At 50.4% G+C, this 26,417-nt stretch overlaps 1 protein-coding gene across 2 annotated transcripts; it reads right to left on the bottom strand.

The window, feature by feature from the left end:
• Positions 1-1,842: 1,842 nt before the first annotated feature.
• Positions 1,843-24,442, bottom strand: SPARC (secreted protein acidic and cysteine rich). Of its 2 annotated transcripts, none has more exons than XM_070465674.1 (10): positions 24,321-24,442; positions 14,025-14,094; positions 13,131-13,193; positions 12,439-12,526; positions 10,939-11,060; positions 9,026-9,146; positions 7,142-7,275; positions 5,824-5,972; positions 3,515-3,663; positions 1,843-3,052 (listed from the first exon to the last, which is right to left on the bottom strand). In XM_070465674.1, exons 2-10 carry the CDS (start codon positions 14,079-14,081, stop codon positions 3,024-3,026), a joined length of 912 nt encoding a protein of 303 aa, XP_070321775.1. In that variant the 5' UTR covers positions 14,082-14,094; positions 24,321-24,442; the 3' UTR covers positions 1,843-3,023. The 2 variants fall into 2 exon arrangements, with proteins under 2 accessions (XP_070321775.1, XP_070321774.1); XM_070465673.1 differs by having other exon boundaries at positions 13,131-13,196.
• Positions 24,443-26,417: the final 1,975 nt, after the last annotated feature.

Consider the following 26,417-nt stretch of genomic DNA (forward strand, 5'->3'; position numbering starts at 1 on the left):
GTCTGCCTAGCCAGAATGAAGGCTCCAGGGCAGCAGAGACCATGCCTGCGCTTACTCGGGAGAACATAAAACACTGCTGCGGGCAGCTGGTAAACGTCATAGAGTGAAGGAATGAGCCAGTTCCAAAACGTACCCTGTCAGTCTCTGCCTGGATTCCTCTAGATGATGACACTAGGCTGGACTTGCCTTCCTCAAATGGCCAGGATCAAACTTCCCAGTCCTTGCCTCCCATTGTGTGAACAAGAAACACAGTAATACAAGTTTATGAGTTTTATGATTTTTTTTAATGACTTTGTATCATTAGTAGTTTGAAAATAATGTAAAATAAGAGAGGAATAAACCAACTCTAGACTTGGCATCTGAAGACCTCACTCTGTGTGTGGTCCACAGCAACAGAGCACACTTCCTGGAGCTATTTCTCTATCTCAAAGGGGAGCCTCAGAACACCAGCCTAAAATAGCACACCAGTGTGATGGGCATGCATGAACCTGGAAAAACGCTCAGTGGACTTAACGGTGGGCCTTTCCAGAGCCAGAGTGTTCTTTTTAAAGCCAGTCTAATCTTGTCTCTGTTTCTCTGATTTAAAACCTGCCGATAACTTCCACTGCAAACAAAAAAATAAAACCCAAACTCCTCACATGGCCTACCAGACTGCATGGTCTGGCCTCTGCCCACCTGTTCAGCTTCATCCAGTACAAGACAGCCCTCAGCCTGGACACAGACCATGCTGGAGGACTCATCATGTTCCCCACCCACTCACGACCTTTGCCTGTACTGTTCCCCGGCCTGGAATGCCCTTTCCCCGACCCTTCTCCTCTCTCACCTCTGCCCCTCCCAACACTTCATTCTTTTCCTTTGTGACTCAGGTTTTTTCAAGGAAGCCCTAGGACAGCCTGGTGCAATAGAACGCTCTGTGATGATGAAAATGTTCTGGGTCTGCTCGGTTCAGTAGGGTAACCGCTAACCACATTTTGCTGTTGAGCATTTGAAAAGTTTCTGGAGTGACTGAGGGACTGAATTTTAAATTTTAAGTTAAATTTAAATCTAAATAGCCAGGCATGGGGAGTGATTACTGTGGAACAAGAGTAATCCTGATTCCTTCTGTGACATACACTGCTGGTTTCTTATATTCTCCCTTCAGTGTGAAAAGTGTTAGTCACTCAACCCAACTCTTTGTGACCCCACAGACTGTAGTCCACCAGGCTCCTCTGTCCATGGAATTCTCCAGGCAAGAATACTGGAGGGGGTATTCCCTTCTCCAGGGGATCTTCCCAGCCCAGGAATCAAACCTGTGTGTCCCGCAATGCAGCTGGATTCTTTACTGTCTGAACCAACAGGGGAGCCCTTCAGTGCACCTATCACATATTGTCATTTGTATTTAGTTGGGCATTTAAAAAACCCATTCCTTGTTAGGCTGTAAGTTTCAGAAGAACAAGCGCTTTATCTGCTTTGCCACAGCTGTGTCTGTAGTACCTGGAATGGGATCAGTCGATAGTAAGTATATCATAAACATTTCTTGATGGATGGGTGAATGAATGAGTGAATGCTTAGTGAAGGCATTGCTTTCATTGGTGCTTTCCTTAGTTGCTTAGCCTGGTGCTCTGATAATGAAGTGCAATCATGAAAAAGGTCACCCCCCAGGTCATAAAATTAAAAGCTAAATCCATGCTTATAGGCACCATACATTCCCTGTGTATAAGTAAGCTTGTGTGTACAAAAGGGTAATAATGCATTTGCAAAGCTTTGCATCTGTGCATTCATGTGTGGACATGTTATGACCACATATCTCCATGTCAGGGAAATGAGGTCACTAAGACACATGAAAGTCACCCAGGGAGGCAGTTTCTAAATCAGTACTTTTTATTTTGAAAGATTTGGCAAACTCTTCACATCGTGGCAAGAGTTTGCATGATTAATAAGAAGCAGCTTTTTCATGAAATGCTTGGAGGTGAACGAGTTCTCAGCCTGTGAGATCCGACCATCCCATTGATTTTGAAATTTCTTTTGATTAATAGAAAGAAAAAGTGGGGAGGAGAGAAGAGGAGGAACATGCTAGTGACTGAAGGAAAGATCTCTGGTGACAGCCATCCAGATGTGAAAAAAGAAAACAGAAAACCCAAAAGAAAACCAATTTGCCACCTGCCCTTTTTCTGTTTTACCACGTTCTGCACCTCGCTCTTGATTTTGGTCTTTCTGGCTGAAACAGCCTCCCTGTCCTGCATCTCCTAAAGGTAGTTTGGAGGGGAGCAGCCCTGCAGGATGTGGTGATCCACCTCTCAGAGGTGTGGGAGATTCCAGAGAACGGAGGGGCCATGGCTCTGAAAAGTCTGAGTAAATTGCCTAATGCAAAAAGAAATGGCACTGCAAAGTGAGAAGGGGAAATGGTGAAGAACTGGGTTTGTGTGAGAGTTTATGTACTTCCAGAGCACAGCCTCAATTTCCTTCTCTCATTCACAGTCCCTGACCACAAGATTTGTTATCTGTGGTTCTGGCTGGTAGATTCTGCAGGTCTCTCCCACCACTGATCCTCTAGCCCTAGAAGCATCCTTGCCAATATCACGTGCCTGTTACTTCCCTTTGTCCATCTTCAGGCCACTTAGGAATGACCCCCTGGCAGCCAATACCCTGAAATAAAGTTAACACAAAATCTGACTCGGTGAATATTAGTTTCAAGCAGAAAAGTAGAAAATCTGAAGATGCAACGTGTGTTGAAGGCAGACTCAAGCAGATCAAGTGTTCCACCCATGTGCCACCAAGACAATGGGCAGAGGTGCACACGGCAAGAGGAAAATGGGACCATTAGTGGGTGAGCAAGAGGCCGTGATAGCTGAGTTACAGCTAAGAATGTCGTGACTTGGGTTAAAATGTCTATGTTTAGCACCGTTAATGTATTCGTTTAAGTCTATATTAGCACCTTGACCCCAGGCAGAACAACAAACCATCCAAACATTTTAAACATTGGGGAAAACAGGAGGGGGAAGGTCAAAGAGAGAGAATCTGGTTCTGCAGGAGGAGGCGTGGCTTTAGATCACGAGGTCCTTGTCGATGTCCTCTGCAAGGCAAGAAGGAGCAGAATTAGACTTGGGGGCTGGGGTCAATGAGGAAATGTTTCCCAAGAAGTTGGCAGATCCCACCCATCCCGGGGGCCGGGGGCCAGGTAACCAGTCCAAGGTCACCCAGGGAGTCTATGACTGAGAACTTTGGCCTCCCTGATCCCTGGCCGGTCCTCGTGACTTGCGCTGCCTAATTACATGTGCTGTTTCCTGTAGATGACTGTCAGTTCCCAAAGCAGTGCTAGACACAGAGTGAGTACTGATGCTTCAAAAGGGAGAAACAGACAGTCGGGTGGATAGAGAAGGACCAGGAAGTCACCTAAAAGAGCGAGGCCCACCCAGGCAGGGAGAGCAGACAGGAGTTAACCAGGCACAGAGCAGAGATGGACAGGAAGGACAGACATACAGAGAGCAGCGAGGTGGGAGGGAGAGGACAGTGGACCCTTTGCTCAAATACTCACTCTCCTTGATGCCGAAGCAGCCGGCCCACTCATCCAGGGCAATGTACTTGTCGTTGTCCAGGTCACAGGTCTCGAAAAAGCGGGTGGTGCAGTGTTCCATGGGGATAAGGGGGGCGCGCAGTGGGGCCAGCTCGGTGTGAGACAGGTACCTGCAGGGGTGAGGTGGGGAGAGGCTGAGGCTGAGCCAGCCCCATAGCCCTGCTTGGGCAGACAGGGGGAGGGAGCCTGCCCCTTGGGGCTGAAGGAGAGGATGTTCACTGCAGAACCGGAAGCCAGGATCCTGGGTCTGCCCCGGCTCTGCCACTGACCTGCTGTGGTTCTGAGCATACAGCACTGCCCCACTCTGAGCCTCAGTTTCCTCCTCCATCAAAGGGGGAGGAGTTGATCATAACGTCTAAGGGCCCTTCCAGGTCTGAGGTCTGTGGGTTCATAACACCGTCTCTTGGTGCATTTCATTGTTTCCTGATTGACTAAGAATTGAGGGCACAGAAGCTTAAAATATTCAACATTTTTGCTATTGGTAGCTCAAAATATGGTATGAAACAACAATGCATGTTTTCTGCAGACACATTTATACATCTGCAAATACTCAGAAAAGAGGTGAAAAAGAGATGCATCAAACTGAATAGAGTACTGCAAAAGTTGGGGAGGAGGGGTGGGGTTTCCCTGGCAGTCCAGTGGTTAAGGCTCTGCACTTTGACTGCTAAGGGCCTGGTTTGATCCCTGGTCAGGAAACTATGATCCCATAAGATGTGTGGCTGGAAAAAAAAAAAAAAAAGGAAGAGAGTGCTGACTTCTGGGGAGGGGGCGTGGGAAGAGATTGGAATTGGCAGGCGGAGGGTGAGTAGAACTTTATCTTTTATATACTGTGTCCTGTGTGAGAGGGAGACCTTCTGATTTCTCTTCCAATCTCCTCTGTTCCTGTCCTCCCAGCTGGCCTGGACTCCAGAGCACATATAGGATTTTTTTTTTCCTTGTTCCCCAGAGCCCGCCATTAGTTGTCCTCAAAACACTCTTCCCCAAGGACCCCCAGGCCCTCCTATCTGGCCCAACTCATGGAAGGGATCGGTTGAACTGAAGCTTCTCCGACTTCTTTGTATATCAGTGAGGAAAGCGAGCCCCAGAGAGGGACAGGGACTCAGGCAAGGTCACCGGGCAGCTCTGGGTCAAGGAGAGGGGCAGGACGATCCTCTGACCCAGCCTGCTTTCCCAGATGCAGGGTCCTTGCAGCCCCATCTGGAAGCTTCCCTCCAGGCCCCTTCCTTGCTCAGCCTGAGTCCAGATGTTCCCTGACTTCTCCCCTCCCCTTCACGGTATGACTCAGATGGATCCCAGCCACGGTAAGAGCCTGGGAGAGAAGCTACAGGCGGTTTCCCAGCACTCAGGAGACTCCAGCCCCCCAGGATCACCCACAGGGTGGACTGGACCGGGAGGAAGGGTTGAGCCTCCCAGAGGGGACCAGCCCTGGGCATCCTGTGTGAGCAGAGCAGCCCTCCTCTTGAGCTGCTCCAGGAGCACACAGCAAGAGAAGGCGGAGGTGAGGGGGGCCTGTCCTGCTCAGCTGCAGAAGCATCAGCCACCACCTGCAACCTCCGGGCACCTTCCTTACTTTTTCCTTCCATTGTGAGAAACAGATCACCACCCAGAGGGTGAGCTCCATGGGGTCAAGGGCCTCTGTGTCAGTTCTGACTACAGTTAAATCCCCTGCCTGGAATCATGCTGGACATGTAATAGACACTCAATAAATGTTGGTTCACTGACCAACTCGGCTTATCCCACAGGGCGTTTACACGGCACTTCCTAACTCATTTCAACACTTGGGGCAGGAGTGATCAAACCAAGGGCTTGCCATGGAGATGGGATGGGCCCTGTGAATGTCTTAAGAACTTCCAGAGCCAGTTTGCCCCATTGGGGCCAGGTCTCAGGGCCTTGCTGCCTCACACAGACCCTACCACCCCACAGAGTCTGGCACTCCTTCCCAGCTCCTTCTACCTTGCTGAATGGATACCCAAGGCTGGCACTCACGGGGTTGAGGAGGGGTTTTCAGTTCTGATGGCTTCTGCCTCTTAGGGCAGTAAGGAGGGAGTGACTCATGGCACTAAATCTTCTATATCCTTTCTCCTACACCTATCCTCTCCTGCCTCAGCCCTTAGGCAAACTATGGGCCTCCAGGGCTGGGAGCAGCAGAGACCCCTGAGGAGTTTTCTGACCACATCTAGTGCACCTAGCAGCCCTGACCGGTGACTGTCCACTCCAGGGCCAAGCCAGAGGCAGCTCCCCTCTGTGATCCTGAGGGTCAGGGGTCTTACCCGTCAATGGGGTGCTGATCCAGCTGCCCAAACTGCCAGTGCACGGGGAAGATGTACATGTTGTAGTTCTTCTCGAAGTCCCGGGCCAGCAGCTCCACGGGGTGGTCGCCAGCCTCCAGGCGCTTCTCGTTCTCGTGGATCTTCTTCACCTGTGGGAGCAGAGACGCTGTGTGACGAAGGGTCCAGGGAGGCTGTCGGGGCCAGTCAAGGTCCCTTCCCCCGACAGGAGGCCAGAGCAAGCAAGACCAGCCCAAGTCTGGGTTTAGAATGAGGGAAGGGGGACCCCCCCAGGTGGTCCGGGGGTTAAGACTCTGTGCTTCCATTGCAGGGGGCACAGGTTTGAATCCTGTTGGGAACCTAAGGTCCCACATGCTGAGCAGTGTGGCAGGGCGGGGTGGGGGGCAGGGGTGGGGTGTAGAGACAAATGAGGGAAGGAAGTGGTTAGATGAGTACCAGCTTTATCTCATCCACAGAAGTGGAGGTCTGGGGCCATCTCAATCAGAATAACTGGGGAGTGTGTCAAAATGCAGCTTCCTGGGCCTTGTTTCACAGAGACACTTCACAGCCCAGGGAGCTGTATTTTATCAGTACTCCTAGTGCTTGATATGTCCCTTAAAGTCCACAGACTCAGAAGGAAAGAGGAATAGAATTGTTTATGCCCCGTACTTAACATGGAGCTAAACAAAGTGAGCAGGTCCTTTCATTACAGGACTCCTCAGAGCCTTTAAGAGGTGAATGTGCTCTGCCTGCATGCTAAGTCACTTCAGTCATGTCCAGCTCTTTTCCACCCCACGGACTGTAACTCGCCAGGCTCCTCTGTCCGTGGGACTCTCCAGGCAGGAATACTGGAGTGGGTTGCCATGCCCTCCTCCAGGGGAGCTTCCCAACCCAGGGATTGAGCCCATGTCTCTCATGTCTCCTGCACTGGCAGGTGGGTTCTTTAGCACTAGCGCCGCCTGGGAAGACCCTGAATGTGCTGCTGCTGCCAAGTCGCTTCAGTCGTGTCCGACTCTCCGCGACCCCATGGACTGCAGCCCACCAGGCTCCTCCATCCGTGGGATTCTCCAGGCAGGAGTACTGGAGTGGGGTGCCATTGCCTTCTCCGTGAATGTGCTCTAGGAGCCTTCAAAGGCTGCACGGAGGAGTCTGTGTCCTCGAGCCCGGGACAGAGGCGCTCGTTGGAGCAGGGATGCGGGCTTACATTTGGGGGCCTAGATCTGGGAATGGGACTGTGGATCTCAGCCAGCCTGGGACCCGAGGTCAGGGCCAGCTCAGGGCCGAGCAAGTGCCCCGAGACAGAAGGAGAAACGGCCCTTACTCGCAGCTTCTGCTTCTCGGTCAGGAGGTTGTTGTCCTCGTCCCTCTCATACAGCGTGACCAGGACGTTCTTGAGCCAGTCGCGCATGCGCAGGGGGAATTCACTCAGCTCGGAGTCCAGGCAGGGCGGGATGTCTAGGGTCAACACACGGGGTGGTCAGCACAGACCCTGACTCTCCCTGCCCGAGGGCCAGCGTGTGGGCCAGGTCGCTCTCGCCACCCCCGCCCTTGTCCTGCTACTGCTTCAGTCTGTGACCTTGGCACAGGGCCCGGCCTCTCTGGGCCACAGTTTCTTCACACCTTTTGAACAAAGGAGATTGGCGGGGGTGGGGACAGGGGTGGGGGTGGGGGGAGAATACTCTGCAAATGGACAAGTGCAAAGGCACCTCCCTTGTTCCCTTGAACTTGATCTGATCTGGGGAAGGAAATGGTTCACTCCAGAGACTCCTGCTTTTCTGGGTGTTGGGCCCTGAAAACAGAGGCCAGGACCCACCATGATGATGTTGACCCTTGAGAGATGTTTGAAGCCGGGAGACTGAGGAACAGCATTCACCCATAGGCCCAGCTTAACCGGGCTGGGGTTCAGGTATGCTTAATCACAGGAACATTCTTAGTGATAGGATTGCATCCTGGTCTTTGGAAATCAAGGTGACAAAATGTCAGTCCTAGAGATTTCATCCAAGTCCACCCTCTTGGAATTATTAGAGATTAGTGTGGAGAGAAGGGGCTTGCTTAAGGCCACGTTATCAGAGCCTCATCCAGCACCAGGGCATGTGGGTGCCAGGAGGCCTAGGGGTCCATCATTCCCCCATCCTTGGACCTATGGAAAGTCCCCTCTGTGGTTAGGACCACGACCTTCTTCACCAGCAGCTGGGGAGTGGAAGAGAACATCTGAGAGGGAAACGCTAGGAGTCGGAGCAAGCTATACGCCCCAGAGAACAGAAGAGCTGCTTGGCACAAGTGTCAGTCTCACTGCCCAAGGATTCCTACCAACGTCCCTCCCCCGCCCTCCTTCTCCAGGCCTGCGCCTTCTCTTTTCACATCCAGGGTCCTGTAACCGCAAGAGCGGTGCTGACCACAGGAGAACCTGGTTCCCCTTCTCCACCTTCCTGCACTCTGTACACCTGAGGCAGGTGAGTGGCCCTCCCCGGTGCCATCTGGTGTCAGAACGTACCAGACACACCATGTGGATGTTGTCTTGGAGGGGAGCAGAGGGGGCTTTGCCTGTCTCAGATGACAGGGAGGCAGACACACAGGAGCAGGAGCCTGGGCCAGCTGAGTCTGCCCCTGGGATCACTCCCCAAAGGCCAAGCAAGCCCTGGCATTCCTGCCCACAACACCTGGCTCCCAGGTTTCTAGAAGCAGGTGCTTAATCATATGTTTTATGGGGGCAGATGGGAATGTAACAAAGTAAAAAGGCCTAGGATATGACAATGTTGAGTAACAGGGCCTAAGGGGAACTGACAAGATTGCCTTGATTTTAACACATTCAAATTCAAGTATTTTTAAAACACTTTTTAGGCCCAGGAAGAACATCATTTTTGCTTCACAACATTGAAGCAGGAAAGATTGTGGTTAGACCCAGAGAGGAACTTCCTCATCATTACAGAAAAGAAGTGCGCTGTCTCGTATGCTAGTGAGAGGCTCCAGAAATCTGCCCTGATCTTGTGTTCCCTCCACTGCTCAGTCCTTCCTGGAGGGGTCCTGAGTACAGATACCAGCTCTTAAACAATTATCTCATTTTATAATTGGGATCCCTGATGTGCAGACAGGGGAACAGAGGTGCCCAAGATCACACAGCCCAGGGGTGGCAGAGCCAGCATCAGTGCCAGTTTGGTGTCTCTTCCCTGAGATGGGAGGCTTGGCGGGCCGAGGAGAGACTCACATTTGCAAGGTCCGATGTAGTCCAGGTGGAGTTTGTGGCCCTTCTTGGTGCCCTCCAGCGTGCACTTGGTGGCAAAGAAGTGGCAGGAAGAGTCGAAGGTCTTGTTGTCATTGCTGCACACCTGTCGGCAAAGCATAGAGTGCCTCACCCTCATTCCCAAAGCCCTGCGCCAGTACTGCCGTCTGTGCCCATTTCAGAGATGGAAACACTGAGGGCCAGGCAAGGAACATGGTTAGCCCAGGGTCCACACAGTGAGTTAAGGGTGGGGCCCAGGCAAGGAGCCACTCTTTAGGCTCCTAAGTCAATGTTCAGCCCAAGCTGAGAGCCGCTGCTGATCCCTGAGCAGCGGAACGATGGAGTCAGGGCTGAGATATGGGAAAGCAAATCTGGGAAATACAGAAAAGATGAATTGAAGGCGAGGATGAGGGAAAGATAGAGTATGCCGAAAAGAGTTAATACAACAGGCCTGGGAGTGTTGTTCTTAGAAAGGCCTTCTTGTGATGTTGGCCCTTGGCTGGTGTCTGGGAGCGAGGCTGGTGAACAGTTGCTTGCACTGTTAGAAAACTGAGGTCTACAAATGATGCAAGTGTCTCAATTTGCCTAGGTTGCTCATACAAACAGTATGGTTCATGCTGAACATCTCTTTTCCTGCTTGGAGTCTGGAATTTGGGTATATGCTAGGCATGGGAGGCCTACGTGGCCAGGCTTCAACTAAACACTGGGTGCTGAGTCTGTAATGGGCTTTGTTGGGCAGAAGCCTTGCTTGCATGAGGTTGCAGCTCATCTTTGTAGCTGGGGAAAGAAATCCTTCATGGCAGGGGGAGAATAAGCAAGACTATGCATGGATCCCTCCACATGCAGCCGGTATCCAATTCCCTTTTCAGCCAGCTACGTATCCTTAACTATTAGCAGTGAGTGCAAATATGTGGTGAGTTATATTGGTCCTTCTTACGAATCTCTGCACATGAGGATGGCAGAGCAGAGTTGCTATGGGCTGAACAAGGGCAGTGGCAGTAAGTAGTTGTGTCAGGAGGAGGAAGCCTTGTCTTGAAAACCCTGCACATACTGCATACATATCACTGCAGAGGGAGAACTGGTGGGCACTGGTGACCAGTGTAATAGGGGGTGATGGGGTGAGGAGGAGGGAAGAGCTGACGAAGATGCTAAAATTTGGACCTCAAAGGGTATGTTGTACTGGGGAGAGGTTGAAGGTGAGGTGGAGGTTGTGGGAGTGATGCTGGAACTCAATTTGTGGCCCTGAGTTAGGTGACCACTAGCACAATGGTTGATATGCATGAGTGCTCAATAAATATTTACTTGGATGGATGGATGGACAGATGAGTCCTATTGGAGACTGAATGGACAGCTTTGAAAGTTTTTTTTAAATAGTACATGTTGAGTATTTACTAAGTACCAGGCATTATCTGACAAACCCCTGCAATAGCTTTATGAGATAAAGTCTATTTCTGTTCCATCTTTAGAGGTGAGAAAACTTGGAGAGGATCAGGAACATAGCTAAGATCTCACACTATCAAGAGGTAGAAATGAAGGTTGATGTTATCCTTTGCTGTGACCCAGAACCCACGTGTTTGGATCTGATGCTTTGCCAAGATTCTCCCACGTAAGAAAGTCCCTCATGTGTATTCCCTTCTGAGTCTCAGTAGGGCTGGAAGCTGGTGGTGCTGAGTAAATTCTTGCCAGTTGCTGGAGAGTCCAATGACAGTCACTCTCCAGTGACTGCTGGAGAGTCCCAGACAGAGACCCCCTCTGACTGGGTCTCTTGCTGTGACTAGACCTAGCGAGGGGACTTCTGAGCCTGGAGCTGCCCTGTGGGACCCCCAGGCCGGCAGTGTTCTGGGCAGACACTCTGAGGGCTGCAGCCCTCACCCCCAGCCTTGTCCCTCGGGCCTCACCTTCTCAAACTCGCCGATGGGGGCAGGGCAGCTGGTGGGGTCCTGGCACACGCACATGGGGGTGTTGTTCTCGTCCAGTTCACACACCTTGCCGTGTTTGCAGTGGTGGTTCTGGCAGGGGTCTGGCAGAGCACAAGGGCAACGTGATTAGCCTCACCCAGGCTAGCACATCCATCCCAACCCAACCCACACGGCTCCTTGGACAGAAGTCCTCGGGTCTGGCCACCACTCGACCTTCAGGCAGCCCTGTGCCCTCCCTTCTGTTCTGCTGAAATCAGCTTGTCGGGGAGCAGTTGGCTCAGTCTGGGGAACTAGAGATTTGGTCTGAGGTCAGGGCCAGGCACTCCTGCGGGGGCTGGGGATTCAGTCTGGGACCAGGGAGCACTGGATGCCATATGGCTCCCCCGAGGGTTGAAGCAACCACTGTGTTCTTGGCTGTTCATGGATCAGTGACAGCAAAGTATTTCACAATTCTAGAATAGACTTTCTAGAATGACTCGGAAAGTCAGCTGTTGTCACGGAGCCAGGGAGCTGTGCAGCCCAGCAAAACACACCTGAGTGTCTGCAGCGGAAAAGGGATCAGAGCCCCAGGACCACACTGAACAATAGAGTCTGCCTGTGTCTCGTAAACACCAGATAAGGGACATGGAGGGGAAGGAAGAGGACTCAGTAGACGCCCCTTTGCTCCAGTGGATACTTAGGCTCTGAGGGTGAGAGCTCATCTAGCCTTTCCTCCGGGTGCTTGACTGGGGTGTCCCAGTCTTCCTTTGTTGGATGCCTGCCCTGCCAGATCCTGGGCAAGGGTGCCTCTACTTTTATCTCATAGCCCCTTGACAACCCTGGGGTGGGGGTCTACTGTCTTCACCCTTCCCCACGCAAGACATGAGCAAGCTGGGCTCAGAGAAGGTTCGAGGGCTGTCAGAGGGCATCACAGAAAGTTTGGAGGCAGACCTTGGTTGGTCCACCCCCAGAGTCCGGGCTGTTAGCCCCTGGGGTACAGTGAGTCTCCATCCTGCGGGTTAGGGATGCTGGACTGTGGGTGGGGACAGAAGCCCTAGGTCCTGGTTCTCACAAGCCGTATAGGAGTTGTGTCAGGCTTCCGGACCTTATTTCCTCATGGCTATTTGACAATTAAATAAGCTTATAAGTGTGAAAGCGTCTGGGGCCATCAAGTGACCGGACGGGACTGGGGATCTCAGTGGGAACCTGAAACCCAACTCTGGAACTAGATTAAAGTGCTGCAAGGGGAAAGGCCACTTCCAGCTTAAGACTTCCCTTCCTAGCACTCACAGCCTGGCTATAAATAGATCTTTCCAAATTCCAGAAAACACTCCCAACCTTTCAGTCAAGGCAGTTTGTCCTTCACAGCCCCTCCCCCAGGGAGGACCCCCCCACCCTGCGTTTCCTTGGGAAGGAAACTCACACACGCTGGGCCCACACCCCAGGCCTGGGTGGCAGAGGGCTAAGGCCTGTGTAACAAGACAAGGAGAAGGGACATACTCTCAGCCACCACCTCTTCCTCGGTTTCCTCGGCACCCTCATCGAATTCTCCTACTTCCACCTGGACAGGGTTGGCTCCCACGGGTACCTGGGGTGGAAGGAGAAGAGTGAGTCAAACGTCCCATCCCACCCCCAGACCTGGAGGAAAGGGGCAAAGGCTAGAGGGGACTTGCCCAAAGCTTTGGGTACCCACAGGGGATGGGGAGAAACATGCTGGAATGGGTGCTGGGTTCAGATCCCAGGAGGCACAAATGCCAGGTCCAGGATCGAGACTGAATCTATGGACCCGCTCTTCCTCAAGGGCCCAGAACGCTATGGAGATGCCCTAGAGGCCAGCAGGGGTGTCAGGGCAAGAGCGAGTGCCAAGCTCCCTCCCCTTTCAGCCACACCAGGGTACTTTCCCTTTCATCAGTTGACATTTGGGGAGACTGTGGGTGACCATCTGAGAAAAAATGTCACACAGTTTAAAAAGTAAAAAACAAATTCAGAATCATAGCTCCCACCTATGAGGTTCCAGGGAGAGTTTGGGGAGCACTCGGGAGTATGTCATCATTGGGGGATCCACAGGATTTACATCTATGCTGTGTGTGCACGTGGGAAGGGGAACAATGGCCTGTTCCGGCAGCCCCTGTTTGGAATCCCCAAGGGGAGCGGATGTTGGCAGAGAGGAGTCTGGGGCCCCCATCACCTACCTCGGCCACCTCGGCCACGGTTTCTTCCACCACCTCTGTCTCATCAGGCAAGGCTTCCTGTTGCTGCTGGGAGGTGAAAATGGTGTTCAGAGAGGTTGGGGCCCAGGCCAGCTTCCCACCACTAACATGCCTTAGCCTGGACCACTGAAGCTGGGGAGCTAGGAGAGAAGCTTGTGGGAGACGCCTGCCATGTGTGGGCAACTCGGGCACAGGAGAAGCCAAACATGCAGGCCCTGTGGGCTGCAGGAGCACCTCCCTTTGTGTAGTTACATCTGGAGTGCCTATCAAAACTCCAAAAGCATTTCTGCCGCTTAGACTGCCATAATGATGGGAGACCAACTGGTCTGATGCAGACCAACTCCCTTCAGATGGGAAAACGGAGACCCATAGGGGATGAACCCTGAATTTTAACAGATGTCAGTATCTTCCCCACAGGTGTGATACTATCATCATCATCATCATTATTTGGCAATTCCTTCTTGGAGTCAACTTGGAGTTAGAAGAAGCAAGATAGCACATGACTTTGAGGTGCCTGGCTGGCTGGGGCTTCTCCTACCATCACACCCCATCAGCATCCCCTTCTCTTCTGTAAGTCTTCATATGACAAGGAGCTCACTTCCTTCTAAAACAATCCTAGTCCCTTTCTGGGGAAGCTCTGATTGCTGAACAAGTACATCTTCACATTACATGGAAATCTCTCTTCCCTGGAATCTCCTCCCAATGATCCTCATTCAGTTTTTATTTTGAGCTTGTTAGTTTAAGGGGGAAAAAAAAAAAGACCACTCAAGATGGGAAAGTGCTTGTACCCTCTGAACACCCAGGGCCGGTAGATTCAATGCCCCTGAGCTGGCGGTGGGAGGTAAGACCAAGAAGATGTGACTTTCAGGTACTCACAGGGGCTGCCAAGGCCCTCCCGGCCAGGCAAAGGAGAAAGAAGATCCAGGCCCTCATGATGCTAGGAACCCTGTGGGGAGAAAAGAGATGACGAATTCAGTGAGGGCTAGGTTTCTTGATGGAGAGTTCCTCCTGACCCTGAATTCCTGTGATATGCAAGATAGTTTTAGATGGTCCATGGTAAACAATAGTGAAAGACAGGGAGAAAGTTGCTTCTGCTTGCTTCTCTTTTAATCCTGATGGTATGAGAAAGTCTCAGTTTGGTGCTAACAAGTCTTTAACATCTAACACTCTTCTCTTGCCCTTTTGAACAGAGGGCAGGCCTCTGGCTCAGAGCCTCCGCAGGAAACGACATCCAGCTGGAATTCAGTACAGTTGTTCTGTCTCCTTTGTGTCTAGTTTAACAGTTTCCTTCTATTTATGACAGAAGTACGCAGGTTTTTCCATTTACGGTAGGGATCTTGTCTCTTCCCTCAGTACATTTATTTAAAATTTTAAACAGTGATTGGACACAGATAAATGGTTAATTAAAGTCTGGGCAATGCTGAACTGTATCTTGTTCAAGGGCTCTTCAATCCCTGATGTTCTAGGATTCTTTTCTTCCTATACCCCAGACTCTTCCTCCTCTCCCCTCTTTCCCCCGACCTCCTTCTCCCTACCCCTCCTTAATAAGAGAATTTAATAGGCAGCAACCCCTTGCCAACTTGAGACAATGAGGCCTACATTCTAAAACAAAGAACAATAGTTTTCGAGTGTGGTCAGTGGAAACTTATGGCCATACTTTCCTCCATTCTGCCCAGGATGGATGGTACTTCTCTGGATTCTGTGTGGAAACTACCCAAATGCTTCATATGTTTAGTGTTACCTTCTGTTTCCCCTTCACAGCTAAAAGATGTTAACTGAGATCTAGAACGTTCTCTAGAAAATTCTCCCACCCTGGTCACTGCTGAAACCTTCCTCTAGGTGCTGAGCTCACGACTCTAACAATCTCATGGCTGGAGGGCATCTTGGAGCAGAATCTCTATGATTTGCTGACAAAATGCCATCCCTAACCAAGGAACGGTGGTGGGGATGTTTTGTTTCTTGTTCTAACTCAATGAACTTCCATTTCCAAATGGCTTTAGAAAGTCCTGCCTTCTACTGTTCAGCTTGCCTCCCTTCAAGCTTCTCCTGGTCTACTGTGATCTTCCATCTCTGGCCACACAGAGCAAGCATGCTCTCCTGCGCCTAAGCAGCTTTTAGTCAATGTGGGCAGTGGCCATGTCTTCCCTCGTTCATCCCTAGTTCCTTCCAAGATTTCTCAACTGACCAAGCACCTTGGTGGGAGGTACCCTGGCATCATGGAAGAAACACTTAGCTTGGAGCTAAATCCCAAGGATTCTGGTTCTATTTCAATATTAACCTGGTATATTGGTTCAATCCTTCATCCTCTCTGGATCTTGGTTTCCCTCTTCTATTACTTGAGAGGGTTGGACTAGCTGAGCTTTGAGGTGGTAGCCTGAGCCCTTGAGATGCCCTGTAGCTGTCCTAAGCACAGGCTGGTCTTGGCACACATCATCCCCTCCATTATCCCCATCTTCACTTAAATTATGGTATTTGGGTAGTAGAAACAGGCAGCAGAAGGGAAGAATTCATAATGGTCCTCTATTGGGGTTGAAATAGACACTAAACCTCAGTATTCTATGGCATGTATACGAAATAAAACCAACAGAAATTTAAAGAAATCCACCTGGGAGCTTGGTTTTGCTTCGTGGTATCCCCAACTCTCCCATCTGAATGCAGTCTTCCCTTCCCAGATTTTGGAAATGTTCCTCTCCCCCTCCCCTGCACACACAGTCCTATGCTTATCTTCCCCGCTCCATTTTTCTCAAGCCTAGAGGTGGAAAAATCTCCTTTCTTGCTTCCCCGCTTGGAGACAAAAGCAAAACAATGCCTGCATGTGGCTTTGGGTGAAAGGAACAGGAGAGAAAGCATGAATGAAAGGCTTGTCTGAGACGGTTAGAAGTTGAAGGGTCAGAGACTCATAGCAGGAATAAAAAAAGGCACTTTATCTGGGCTCCAATGACAGACAAGTCCTACAGTTAGAGAAGCAGCCCAGCTAGGGCTGGAAAGGCAGTAAGCTTCAGCTTGGAGAGCCAGGAAGACTGGCATCTCCAGGGTTTGTGTCCTTCATCTGAGCAGAGGAACCGCTCCTCCTCTGTGACCAGGGAAAGATTTGTGGGTCAGCTCTTCTGTCTGTCCTACCTCACCAGCCGTGCTTTCCCAGTGGCATGCTGACTCTTTCTGCCACCCCCATCCTTGGTGCTGCAGCCAGAAGAGAAAAGTCATTCTAGATCTCACGGTGCATTAAAATTTCTAATGGTCTCACACACTGGCACCATGGCATGGGAGGGCTGTGAGTCCCGCTGTTCCGATGAGGGGTCTGAGGTGGAGAGGGAGGAAGTCAGACAACATTCAGGCCCCTTTCAAGCTGACAAAATTCCTCCTCATGGACTTGGGTTGGGCCTCATAGAGTTTTTCTTTGCGACTGGGGTGGGGATCGGGGAGAAAAGTGGGAAGTAAGTGTTAAGAAAAGGACACACAGTCTTGGAGGAGGAGTTGTTTTCCTAATTTGGGGTTTTGCCCAGTTTTCCCTCACCAGTCCCAACATCCTCTCCATCCAGATTGTTTGATGGGAGGGAAGGGCAGCAGTGGACGGTTCTCGAATGTATGACCATACTCCCTGCATACCCGTGAGCTCCCTCTCTGAGGTTCTCTAAACCACCTCTGGTGAAAGAGGCCAGGTGCCCGTCCTGCAAAGGTCAGGGATGCATCAGTAACCCTAGCAAGATCAGAACACAGGGCCAAACCCCAGTATCCAGAAATGATCAGCTGTACACACATCCTTTGCCAGTCAAACCTAGGTCTGGCATGCCCCCCCACCCTGGTGAAAATATAAACACCTTTGTATAGATGAGCAGTATTAAATAAAAACTCTGTATCTCTTTAGTTTGTAATGATGCCTGTGTTTATCCTTTTAAGAATGTTTTCATAATCTGGCATCCCCTTGGGGGCTGAAGGCATACTACCTTATAGTACAGAAGAGAGGGCTGAGGCCCAGAGGGGAAAAAACCTGCCCAGAGCCCCAGGGAGCGGGTGGCGGGGCTGAATGAAGACCAAGGCCGCCCCCCTCCGCCTCTGGCCTGCCCTCTGCCTCACGTGCTGTTTCCCTTGGCGGCAGTTCCTCCGCTAGGTGCTCACCTGAAGGGGGCCCAGTTGGGCTGTGAACTGGCCCAAGGTATCCTGGAGGAAAAGAGACTGGGAGGGTTGGGAGCAGGGGAGCAGGAGGTGTGTTTCCCTTGGCCCAGTGGTCGTCAGATGCAGACTTTGCTCACTCCCACCCCGCCACCGCCCCTGCCTCCTGTTCCGAACATCCAGTCCTTTCCTTTTGCCTTTATTTGCTCTGGAGACGGCTGAAAACCCGTCCCTGCCTGCCAGCAGGACCCGAAGCTGAGGTCACCTCTCCTCCTTTAGAAAGAGTCTGGGGATGGAAAAGTACAGCTGCCCGCCCCCCACCCCACCCAAGTTCATCTCTCTTGAAACATAAACGGCCTCCTGTGGGCTCTCTCTGGACATTGAAAAGTTGCTGAAGGACAGAGCTAGGGAAAAATCTTGGAATCATTCAATTTTAGACTGTGGATCTTGGAATCATAGACCCCTAAGGACTTGAAGCACAGAATCTGAGTTACAGTCATCAAATCTGATTTGAGTAGACGAGTTTATGAAGCAATGCAGTCTAATAGAACTTTCTAATATGGTGAAAATATTCTATATCTGCATTATGTAACGTGGTGGCTAGTGACCACCAGTGGTTACTGAACACTTGAAATGTTGCTAGCGCAAATGAAGGGCTGAAGTTTTCATTGTATTGCATTTTAATTAACTTAAATTCTACGTAACCATATGTGGCTAGTGGCGACCATATTAACACAGAGCTTGCTTAGTCCCTCAGTCAACTCTTTGCAACCCTGTGGACTATAGCCCGCCAGGCTTCTCTGTCCATGGGATTTGCCAGGCAAGAATACTGGAGTAGGTTGCCTTTCCCTTCTTCAGGGGATCTTCCAAACCCAGGGATCGAATTCAGGTCTCCTTTATTGCCAACGGATTCTTTACTATCTGAGCCACCAGGGAAGCCCATATTAGACAGAGTGGTTATCAACTTTCATAGAGGCATTTTGGCAGAGAGGTAAGCCCAGGGGCTCTGGAGGCAGAATATACAGGTTCAAATCCTGTTTCTGCCGTATAGCAGTTGTGTGACTTTCAGAAAGTGGTTTTCCCCTCTCTGGGCCTCAGTTTATTTCTCCATCTTTAAAATGAAAATAACACACTTACCTTGAAAGACTCATGGGTGATTACAAGAGATAAACATCAGAAGAGTATCTTAAAAAACAAAGATCCCAGAATCTCCATTCCCCTTGAAAATCCAGGACAAGAATCCCAGCTCTTTGTCCATGGCCCAGGGAGAACAGGTGCTGGGCTGGAACAAAGGAGGCATTACTCCTTTTGGTCTCGGGCACCAGCCCAGCCTCCACAGGGCACAGTGATGAAGCCAGGCCCCAGGCTGCCCTCTCAGTTGGGCTGCTGACGCAAACCAGGCATCTTGCTTCCACCATTTGGCTTACCAACAAGGGTTCCCAAAACACATGTTCCTGGTAAACAAGCCCAAAGAGAGGAAAACAAGTCTAGAGGCTAATAAAGGAACTCGTGAGTGAGCCAGGCCCACCAGAATGCCAGGACTCAGAAGGAGGGCTGAGACAGTCCAGAGAGGTGCCATTGTGGCAAGTGTAGCCACGTGGGCACTCACCCCAGGGAGCACACACAGCCACTCAGAAGTGATGTGGAAGTCAGGAGCCCTGGGATTGAGCCCTGGGAAGTCTTGGCAGTGTTGCTCCCAGCTCACCCTTCAAATTAGAATAGGCTCCTCTACTCCTTGGACTTCACCTAGTACCACTCATCTGCACAGTGCAGAGTTTGTTCTAGATCAGTGGCGTTCAGAGTCATACAGGCCAGGGAGCCCTTTCTCTCAATGAAGTCTTCTGCAGAAGTCCAAGTTTGAAACAACTAAGAGCCGTTCACCTTTGTTGTACATATGAATGTACTATTATCTATTCAATGAATCAGCTTAAAATTAAAAAAAAAACGAAGCAGTGTTGAGATGGGGGCTGGCGCTGGGACACTCCTTGAGACGCCTCGGAGAACCTCTAATTTCTTTTATGAGAGAGTTTGAAGACCCTGAGGCCATAGTCCCGAAGGCTCCTTTCAGCCCTGACATTCCAAGTCAGCTGAGTCAGAAGCCTATCAGAGGACCACCTTTCACAACTTGGCCCTTGACTCCTTGCTTCTGCTTCTAACAATTCTTGCTGGAAGGGAAGAAGCTAAAAGAAACATTTAGGGCAACGGTCCCCAACCCTTTTGGCACCAGGGACAAGTTTCATGGAAGACCATTTTTCCACAGACCAGGGCAGAGTGAAGGGTGTGATTAAAGCACATTCTATTCATTGTGCACATTATTGCCATCATTACATCAACTCCACTTCAGATCATCAGGCATTAGGTCCTGGAAGTCGGGGACCTCTGTTTTAGGGTGCTCAAGCATAGGTTTGAAGATGTTCAGAGGCAACTCAGAAATAGCCCCAGAGCATGAGACTGGTATCAGTCTGACAGAGGTTCCATAAACACATCTAAGATGCCACGTTTCACTGTGGTTAGAAGCCCCAGGGTGGAGCTTCAGGCTCTCCCTGTTGGCTCCCCCTAGGGGCCACTGGTGCATCTGGGTGACCACAAATGGAAGGGATGAGAAATAACATCAAAGTGTCCAGGCTGTCACATCCTAAAGATAGCAAGCAAATCCATGGCACATGTGGCTCCACCTGCCCCTCCGGTGCATGTGGCAGACGTTACTAATCAACCATATGACCTTTCCCCCTAAAGTCCAGAGTGGCACTCAAATTCTGGACACAGTTCTTTTGGCAGCTGCTACCAATGGATTGGTGGTGTCATGCCAAACAACACCTCTTTGCCATGCTTCTTGATTTTAGAGACAAGAAGACTGAGGATCAGAGAGGGAAAATAATTCACTTGAGGTCATACGTGGCAAGCTGGTATCTGGGCTGAACTTCTAGATATTCAGAAATATCAAGATGTTTGGGGAATTATTTATTTTTTTATTTGATTAGTCTAGGATCCTATGGCCATGACTAACACATAAGGGCCCAGAAAGATCCCCAGATGAAATGGGTTAAATACCACATCTCTGAAAGAACCCAACTATAGCGAAAGTTGGTATCTCCATTTCTACTTTGCCTACAGACATCAAGCTCTATAACTTGACAAGTGAGAGCAGAGTTAATGTCCTGTCTAGACATCTCCTGGATAAGAAGGAGGCTGTTTTTCTAAATAATTCTGTCAAGTCACTGGTTGCAGTCACCACTTAGCCATCTCCTGTTGCCCTAATGACATAGCCATGTGGGCTGCATCAGGCCACGGCAAGCCAGCAAAGGAGGAAGAGAGGTAACTCTTATCACTTTTTATCCATGGGGCTTGTTGACTACAGGGAGGAATGTCAGGAGAGTACCAAACTGCTCAAAGGAAACCAACAAAAGAAGCCAAAATGAAAATCTGGATGTTTCCAGGTGTCTGAAAATTTGGCTCAGACATCAGTTTGCGGTGTGATTTTGAGTTATTCTCCCTTCCTGAGTCTCAATTTCTGTCTATAATATACAACAGGTGATCAGATGGTAAAGAATCTGCCTGCAGTGCAGGAGACCGGGGTTCAGTTTCTGGGTTGGGAAGATCCCCTGGAGAAGGAAATGTCAACCCAGTCCAGTATTCTTGCTGGGAGAATCGCATGGAGAGAGGAGCCTGGTGGGCTACATACAGTCCATGGGGTTGCAAAGAGTCAAACATGACTGAGCAACTAACACTCAGGTGTCTATCTCCCCGCCATGACCTGAAGTTAGGTCTGGCTGTGCATGTCTGTGTGTGGCTACAAATGGTGATTGTGTATTTGCATAAGTGACCAATGACCTTGAGGACCACTGTGTGAAGCGTTGTATGTGACGATGCCTGTTGGTCCTGACTCAGCATCTGTTGGTTTCAGCCCATATAGGTGAGGGTCAGAGTTTGCATATGCATCGGATGGACATCCGAGACTAGTCTGTGAGTTAAGGTATTGCTCAGAGAGAGCCATAAGTGCATGACCCCCTGTGTCTGCTCACGTATTGAAACATTTATTTTCAGCTGTGCCAGTGGATGCCTGTCAGTGAAATCAATGTTTATATACTTGGCATCCTCGTGGCTTTGTGTCTGTCCCTGTTTATCTCTGCACACATAGCTACCTGTCTAAATAACGTCAAAAATCAAATATTTTCCTGTTTACCTCACATCCTCAAGCTCTTTCCTTTCCTTCATCATCCCTTTCTATTTATAGCTTATTTTTTAGCATAGAAAACTGCTCTTGTGAATAGCAAACCCCAGCCATGCAGTTGGTTGACAAGTCTCTACATATGGATAAAGATTTTAGCAGGACTATTATGCAATCCAATTTCCCCTAGCCCCTTCTCTCTTGTTTCCTTTTCAACTAGGGGGCCAGGAGCTGTTAAAAAGGTGGCCTGACTGTCCTTTCTAATGAAAGCAGCACCTGGCAGTTAGGTTCACAGGACTTCAGAGCTGAAAGGGCACCTGGAGACCCTAGGTTAGAGTCCCCATTTAACAGATTGGGAAACTGAGTCTGGAGAGGGGAAGTGTCTCTCCAAATGTCACTGTCAGTTAGGATCCACCTCTGCCTTTGCCCTGGACACTGGAGGGTGCAACACTCGGGAAATATGAAGGTGCCCAAATCAAAAGAATTTGGACAGTATTTATTTTGCTTAAATGTGCCTGTTGGCACTTTTAGTAAAGGGAAGTTATATCCAAACCCTAAAATGATGAAGCTGCTGGGCAAAAATGCAGGAAATGATGTCACCAATTCTTCGGATGCCATCAATTCATCCATTCTAAAAACCCATCTCTTTAGGTGAGAGGGCCACAGTGTAGCAAGCGCTTCTCTGTGTATCATCCCCATTTTGTCCACACAGTATCCCTTTGAGTTGGTGGTGTTAACACTTTTTGAACCAAGGAGGACCTGGTTCTCCTTGAACCTGGGGCTCAGAAAGGAGAAGCCATTAGTTCAAGGTCAACTGGCACCTTTGAGGTAGAGGTGGTTTTAAAACTCGGGTCTTCAAGTAGCCTATCCCAGGAAACAAGAAGCATCTTACAGCCCCACAGCTGCCCTGGGGTCCCGGGAGATTGGAGATTGAGAGGGCAGGACCTAGAATTTGCCCTCTTGGGATGAGTGGAGTGGGGGACATTCAGACCTACAGAGCCTGATAGTCTAAGAGTTTCTAGTGTCCCCTCCCAGCCAGCAGGCAGAGACCCTGAAAAAAAGGTTACCGTGGCAACTCGCATTCCTCCTAGAGTGAGTCATAGCAAAGAAGAGGCTTTTGGTGGGTGGGACTTGGAGAAAGTTTCAAAAGTTGATTTCTTCCCCAGGCACCCTCCCTTGCCTCCCCCTCCCTCCCTCAACTCTAGCTCCAGGCTTTGTCGATGTGGCAGCTGATGGCTGCAAGTTAACTCTCTCTTCCCCCCAACCACTCCCATTTCAAAGCTTTTCATCCTCCTGCAAATACACCTTGGCTTCCAGTCCCCACCCTCTCCATCTCCCACTGGCTACCTGGAGGGGCAAGTGTCATTTGAGAATATTTTTAAGACTGAAGGCTGTGAACACCCTCTTGGATATTGCCGCGAACTTTGTTTCTCTCTCTCTCTCGCATCTCTCTCTCTCACACACACAACTGTATATACAATTTTAAGGGGCTTGCAATCTCCATGAAACCTAGCCAAAAGCTAGGTTTAGGGAGAATTCTGCTTTAAGAGACCTTCATTGGAAAGTTCAGAGTACATCGGGCACCCCAAAGACCATGGAGTCCATTCCTCTTACTTTACAGACAGGGAGACTAAGTCCCAAGGGAGACATTTACCTAAGATCACATGTAAAACGTATGTCTTCAGTCTGCCCCCCTACTTCTGATGTGTGTCTCGTCCTGCTGTCAGCACTTGGGGTGCACAGAAATTCAACCACAAAGAAAACTCTTTCTCTATATGTTCTGCATAGAATGGCATTTTCTGGAGGAAAATGTGTGCCCCTCTGTTCCTTTTTGGGTGGGCTGGGCTTCCTGGAAGACATGCCTTCCCCAAGGCCCCCCTTTTCCCTTGGTGCCCTTAGGGACTCAGGAAGCCCACTCATCAACCAGCCAGTGGAGCCACAGGTAGGAAGGGGTTTACCTGAAGAAGACCTAACAGCAGCCTAGTGCAGAGTTTGGACTTCTCACTGCAAAAGTGTGAGGAGGCTGCCCTGAAACCCGCTCCATCTTGTCTTCCCCCTCCCACTCTGCAGCACACTGCTGCCACACCCAGTCTCCCATTGGACCCTGCACCTCTCTGGACCCTACCCGATATCAGGGGTCTTCAAAATCTAGACACACGGAGGGCTCCTGCTGCTGAGTTTCCTGTGTTTATCAGGATGAGAACAATGCCTAACCCAAGACTGATTGTCTGACAGTGCTATTTCAGGCTGAATGGCACCGGAATCAGGATGTGTGTATGTGTGTGTGTGTGTGTGTGTGTGTGTGTGTGTGTGTGTGTGTGTGTTGGAGGGGGGTGGAGGTTGAGAGGGGAGAAATTCCAGGGCAACAGGAGCCTTTACAGAGGTGCTGATGAAAGGTGAAGACCCCCTCTTATCCCTCCAAAGATCAGTTTATCACTCACGCCAAGTTTCCCTTTGGGAAAACAGAGTGCAAGAACCAAATCTAGAAAGTTTCTCCTCCTGGAATGGGAAGCAGGGCAGACTGGTGGCCCATCCCTCTAGCAGCTGTGCGCAGATCATATTCCCAGGAAAGGAAGAAGTGGCCCCCATTTGTAAAGGCAGCCTCTGAAACCCGTGAGACAGGCCCAGAGAGAGACAGACAGAAAATACTCTCTCAGAGACAGTCGGATTACTTTCTGCAAACCCAGAAGGGAGACCACAGGATCTGTTTCACCTGAGAAGTTAACGGGCAGCAAGTCCGTGTCCCCTGCCCTTCGGAAGAGCAAGGATGGAGTCCCCGCGCCCGGAGACCTCCCAACACAGCTTCTTTCCCTTGTACACAAAGTGAGGAGTGGACCAGGGTGCAGGGGGTGCAGGCCTAGAGGAGGGACAGTCAGGGCAGGGGTCGGACATACCTCAGTGGCGGGCAGGCAGGCAGCAGGCAAGCTCCGGGCAGTCTGAAGGTCTGCAGGAATGTGAGGGGCTTAGAGCCTGGCAACAGGAAGCCACTCAGAGCTCTGGGCTGGGTCTGTCTCCCCCTCCACCCCGCGGTCCCTCCTCCTCCTGTGTCTCCTCCTTCCCTTCCCCTCCCCTCCCCTTCTCCCCACAGCCAAAGCCGTCTCCGTCTTCCAAGGCCTTCCTCCTCTCCTCTCAGAGGGCTGTCCTGACCCACCTCCCGACCCCGCCCGCCACGTGGGTTCTGGAGCTTTTGCCTAGACAGACTGACCGAGCAGAGCGCTGGGACTGCAAAGGCCAGCAGGAATCACCTAGAACAGCCCTCTCCTTGTTCAGAGGGGAACTGAGGCCTGGAGGGGGCAAGGGATCACCCACCCAGGGTTCCCAAGGGGAATATCCTGGCCCAAGAGTCTGGAGTGTCTGACTGGTGATCTTTACAAGAGCTCCCTAGCATCAAGCAGTGCTGAGGAGGGCAGAGCCCTGCAAGGGGGTTGTATCTGTGGCAAAGGCAAGGCCGGGACTTGCCTCTGTACAGACTGAAGAAGCTGCCATTGATGGCGTCATCACTGATGGCTTGGGATACTGTCTAAAAATAACCGCTCAAACTCTTAGCTGGGCCACCGATAGAACAGAAGGGGTTGGCCATCTAGCTGGGGGAATCGGTGTCATCAGTATAGAATAGATAAGGTGATTGCTGATATGGATTACGATCACAGAGCTAACAATGACCAAGGTTTACTTGGGACTTAGAATTTTCTCAGCAAACCCTTGACATAGATACTGTTACTATGCTGATTTTACTAACCAGGAAACAGAGGCGCTAAGAGGCTGTTACTTGCCCAAGATACCCCTAGAAGTGGGGTAGGCAGGTGGATTCTACATTCAGTCCGGGTCACTTCGTTTTTAAATTAGGTATTTATTTTTGGCTGCCCTGGGTCTTTGTTGCTGCATGTGGACTTTCTCTGATTGGCAATGGGTGAGGCATACTCATCATTGTGGTGCTTTGGCTTCTCACTGAGGTGGCTTCTCTATCTGTGGAGCTCAGGATCCAAGGTGCATGGGCTCAGCAGTTGTGACACACAGGTTTAGCTGTTCCGTGGCACGTAGGACCTTCCCAGACGAGGGATTGAACCTGTGTCCTCTGCATTAGCAAGCAGATTAGCCTCTGGGCTACCAGGAAGTCCCAACCTGGTTCACTTTGATGTGTATGAACTTCTTGGTGCAACAGGTCTTAGTTGAATATTTATGAGAATATCAATGAGTGTATAAATATTTATGAGTGCAAGGCTAGCATCTGGAGAAGTATAAGAATTAATATCTGGTCCTTGTCCTCAAGGTGCTTGGATCTTGCTGAGAGGGCATGCCTTAGGCATTCACCCACTCACGTAAGTGGTTCGGATTCTGAAGTTTACCCCCAGGAGTTTAGAGTGGCAGGGTTTCTGAGTCAGAGCAGGTAGAGAAGGCTTCCTGTAATAGGTAGCTCTCAAAACATGAATTGGGTTTGAATATCATGAAAAGGGAGAAGGCAGAGAACATTCTCATGAACTTCTGCACAATATGGCCTCTGCCTCCTTTGCCACCCTCTCCTCCTGTCACTCTCCTCCTTTTTTTTCACTGTATTCTATCCACACTGGCTTCCTTTCAGTTCCTCAATGACTGAAACATTATTGCCACCTCAGGGGCTTTGCACTTGCTCTTACCTCTGTCAGGAACTTTCTCCCATCTGATTGTCTTGTGCCTGGAGCTTTTTCACCCTTCAGATCTCTGTTCTAACGTTGTCTCCTAATGGAGGCTCTCACAGGCTTAGTTCAGCTCCTCACCTGGCTTTGTTCCCTTCCTGGCACTGGTCATGACCAGCAGTGGTTCGTCACCTGTGGTCCACAGACACCGCGTGACAACAGGCACTTCATGGGTCTAATTTGCTGCAGTGTTTCAAGGGGCTGGAGCAGCGGCCAGCACAAAGCTGGCTGTCAGAGTGGAAGTTGTCTTTTACTAGGGTTCCAGCCTGCGATAGTGCCCCATGCTGGTCTTCCCTGGTCTTCAGGTGCAGTAAAGTC

The sequence above is a fragment of the Odocoileus virginianus genome, chromosome 3, assembly GCF_023699985.2.
Source record: "Odocoileus virginianus isolate 20LAN1187 ecotype Illinois chromosome 3, Ovbor_1.2, whole genome shotgun sequence".
In the NCBI taxonomy this organism is placed as follows: domain Eukaryota; kingdom Metazoa; phylum Chordata; class Mammalia; order Artiodactyla; family Cervidae; genus Odocoileus; species Odocoileus virginianus.

Excerpts from the sequence above, each read along its gene's own strand:
- SPARC (XM_070465673.1), bottom strand. The coding sequence starts at position 14,081 with ATGAGGGCCTGGATCTTCTTTCTCCTTTGCCTGGCCGGGAGGGCCTTG. Across the intron at positions 13,197-14,024 it reads GGAGGGCCTTGGCAGCCCCT|CAGCAACAGGAAGCCTTGCC; the intron begins GTGAGTACCTGA and ends TTCACCTCCCAG. Across the intron at positions 11,061-12,438 it reads GGAAGAGGTGGTGGCTGAGA|ACCCCTGCCAGAACCACCAC; the intron begins GTATGTCCCTTC and ends GTGCTCTGCCAG.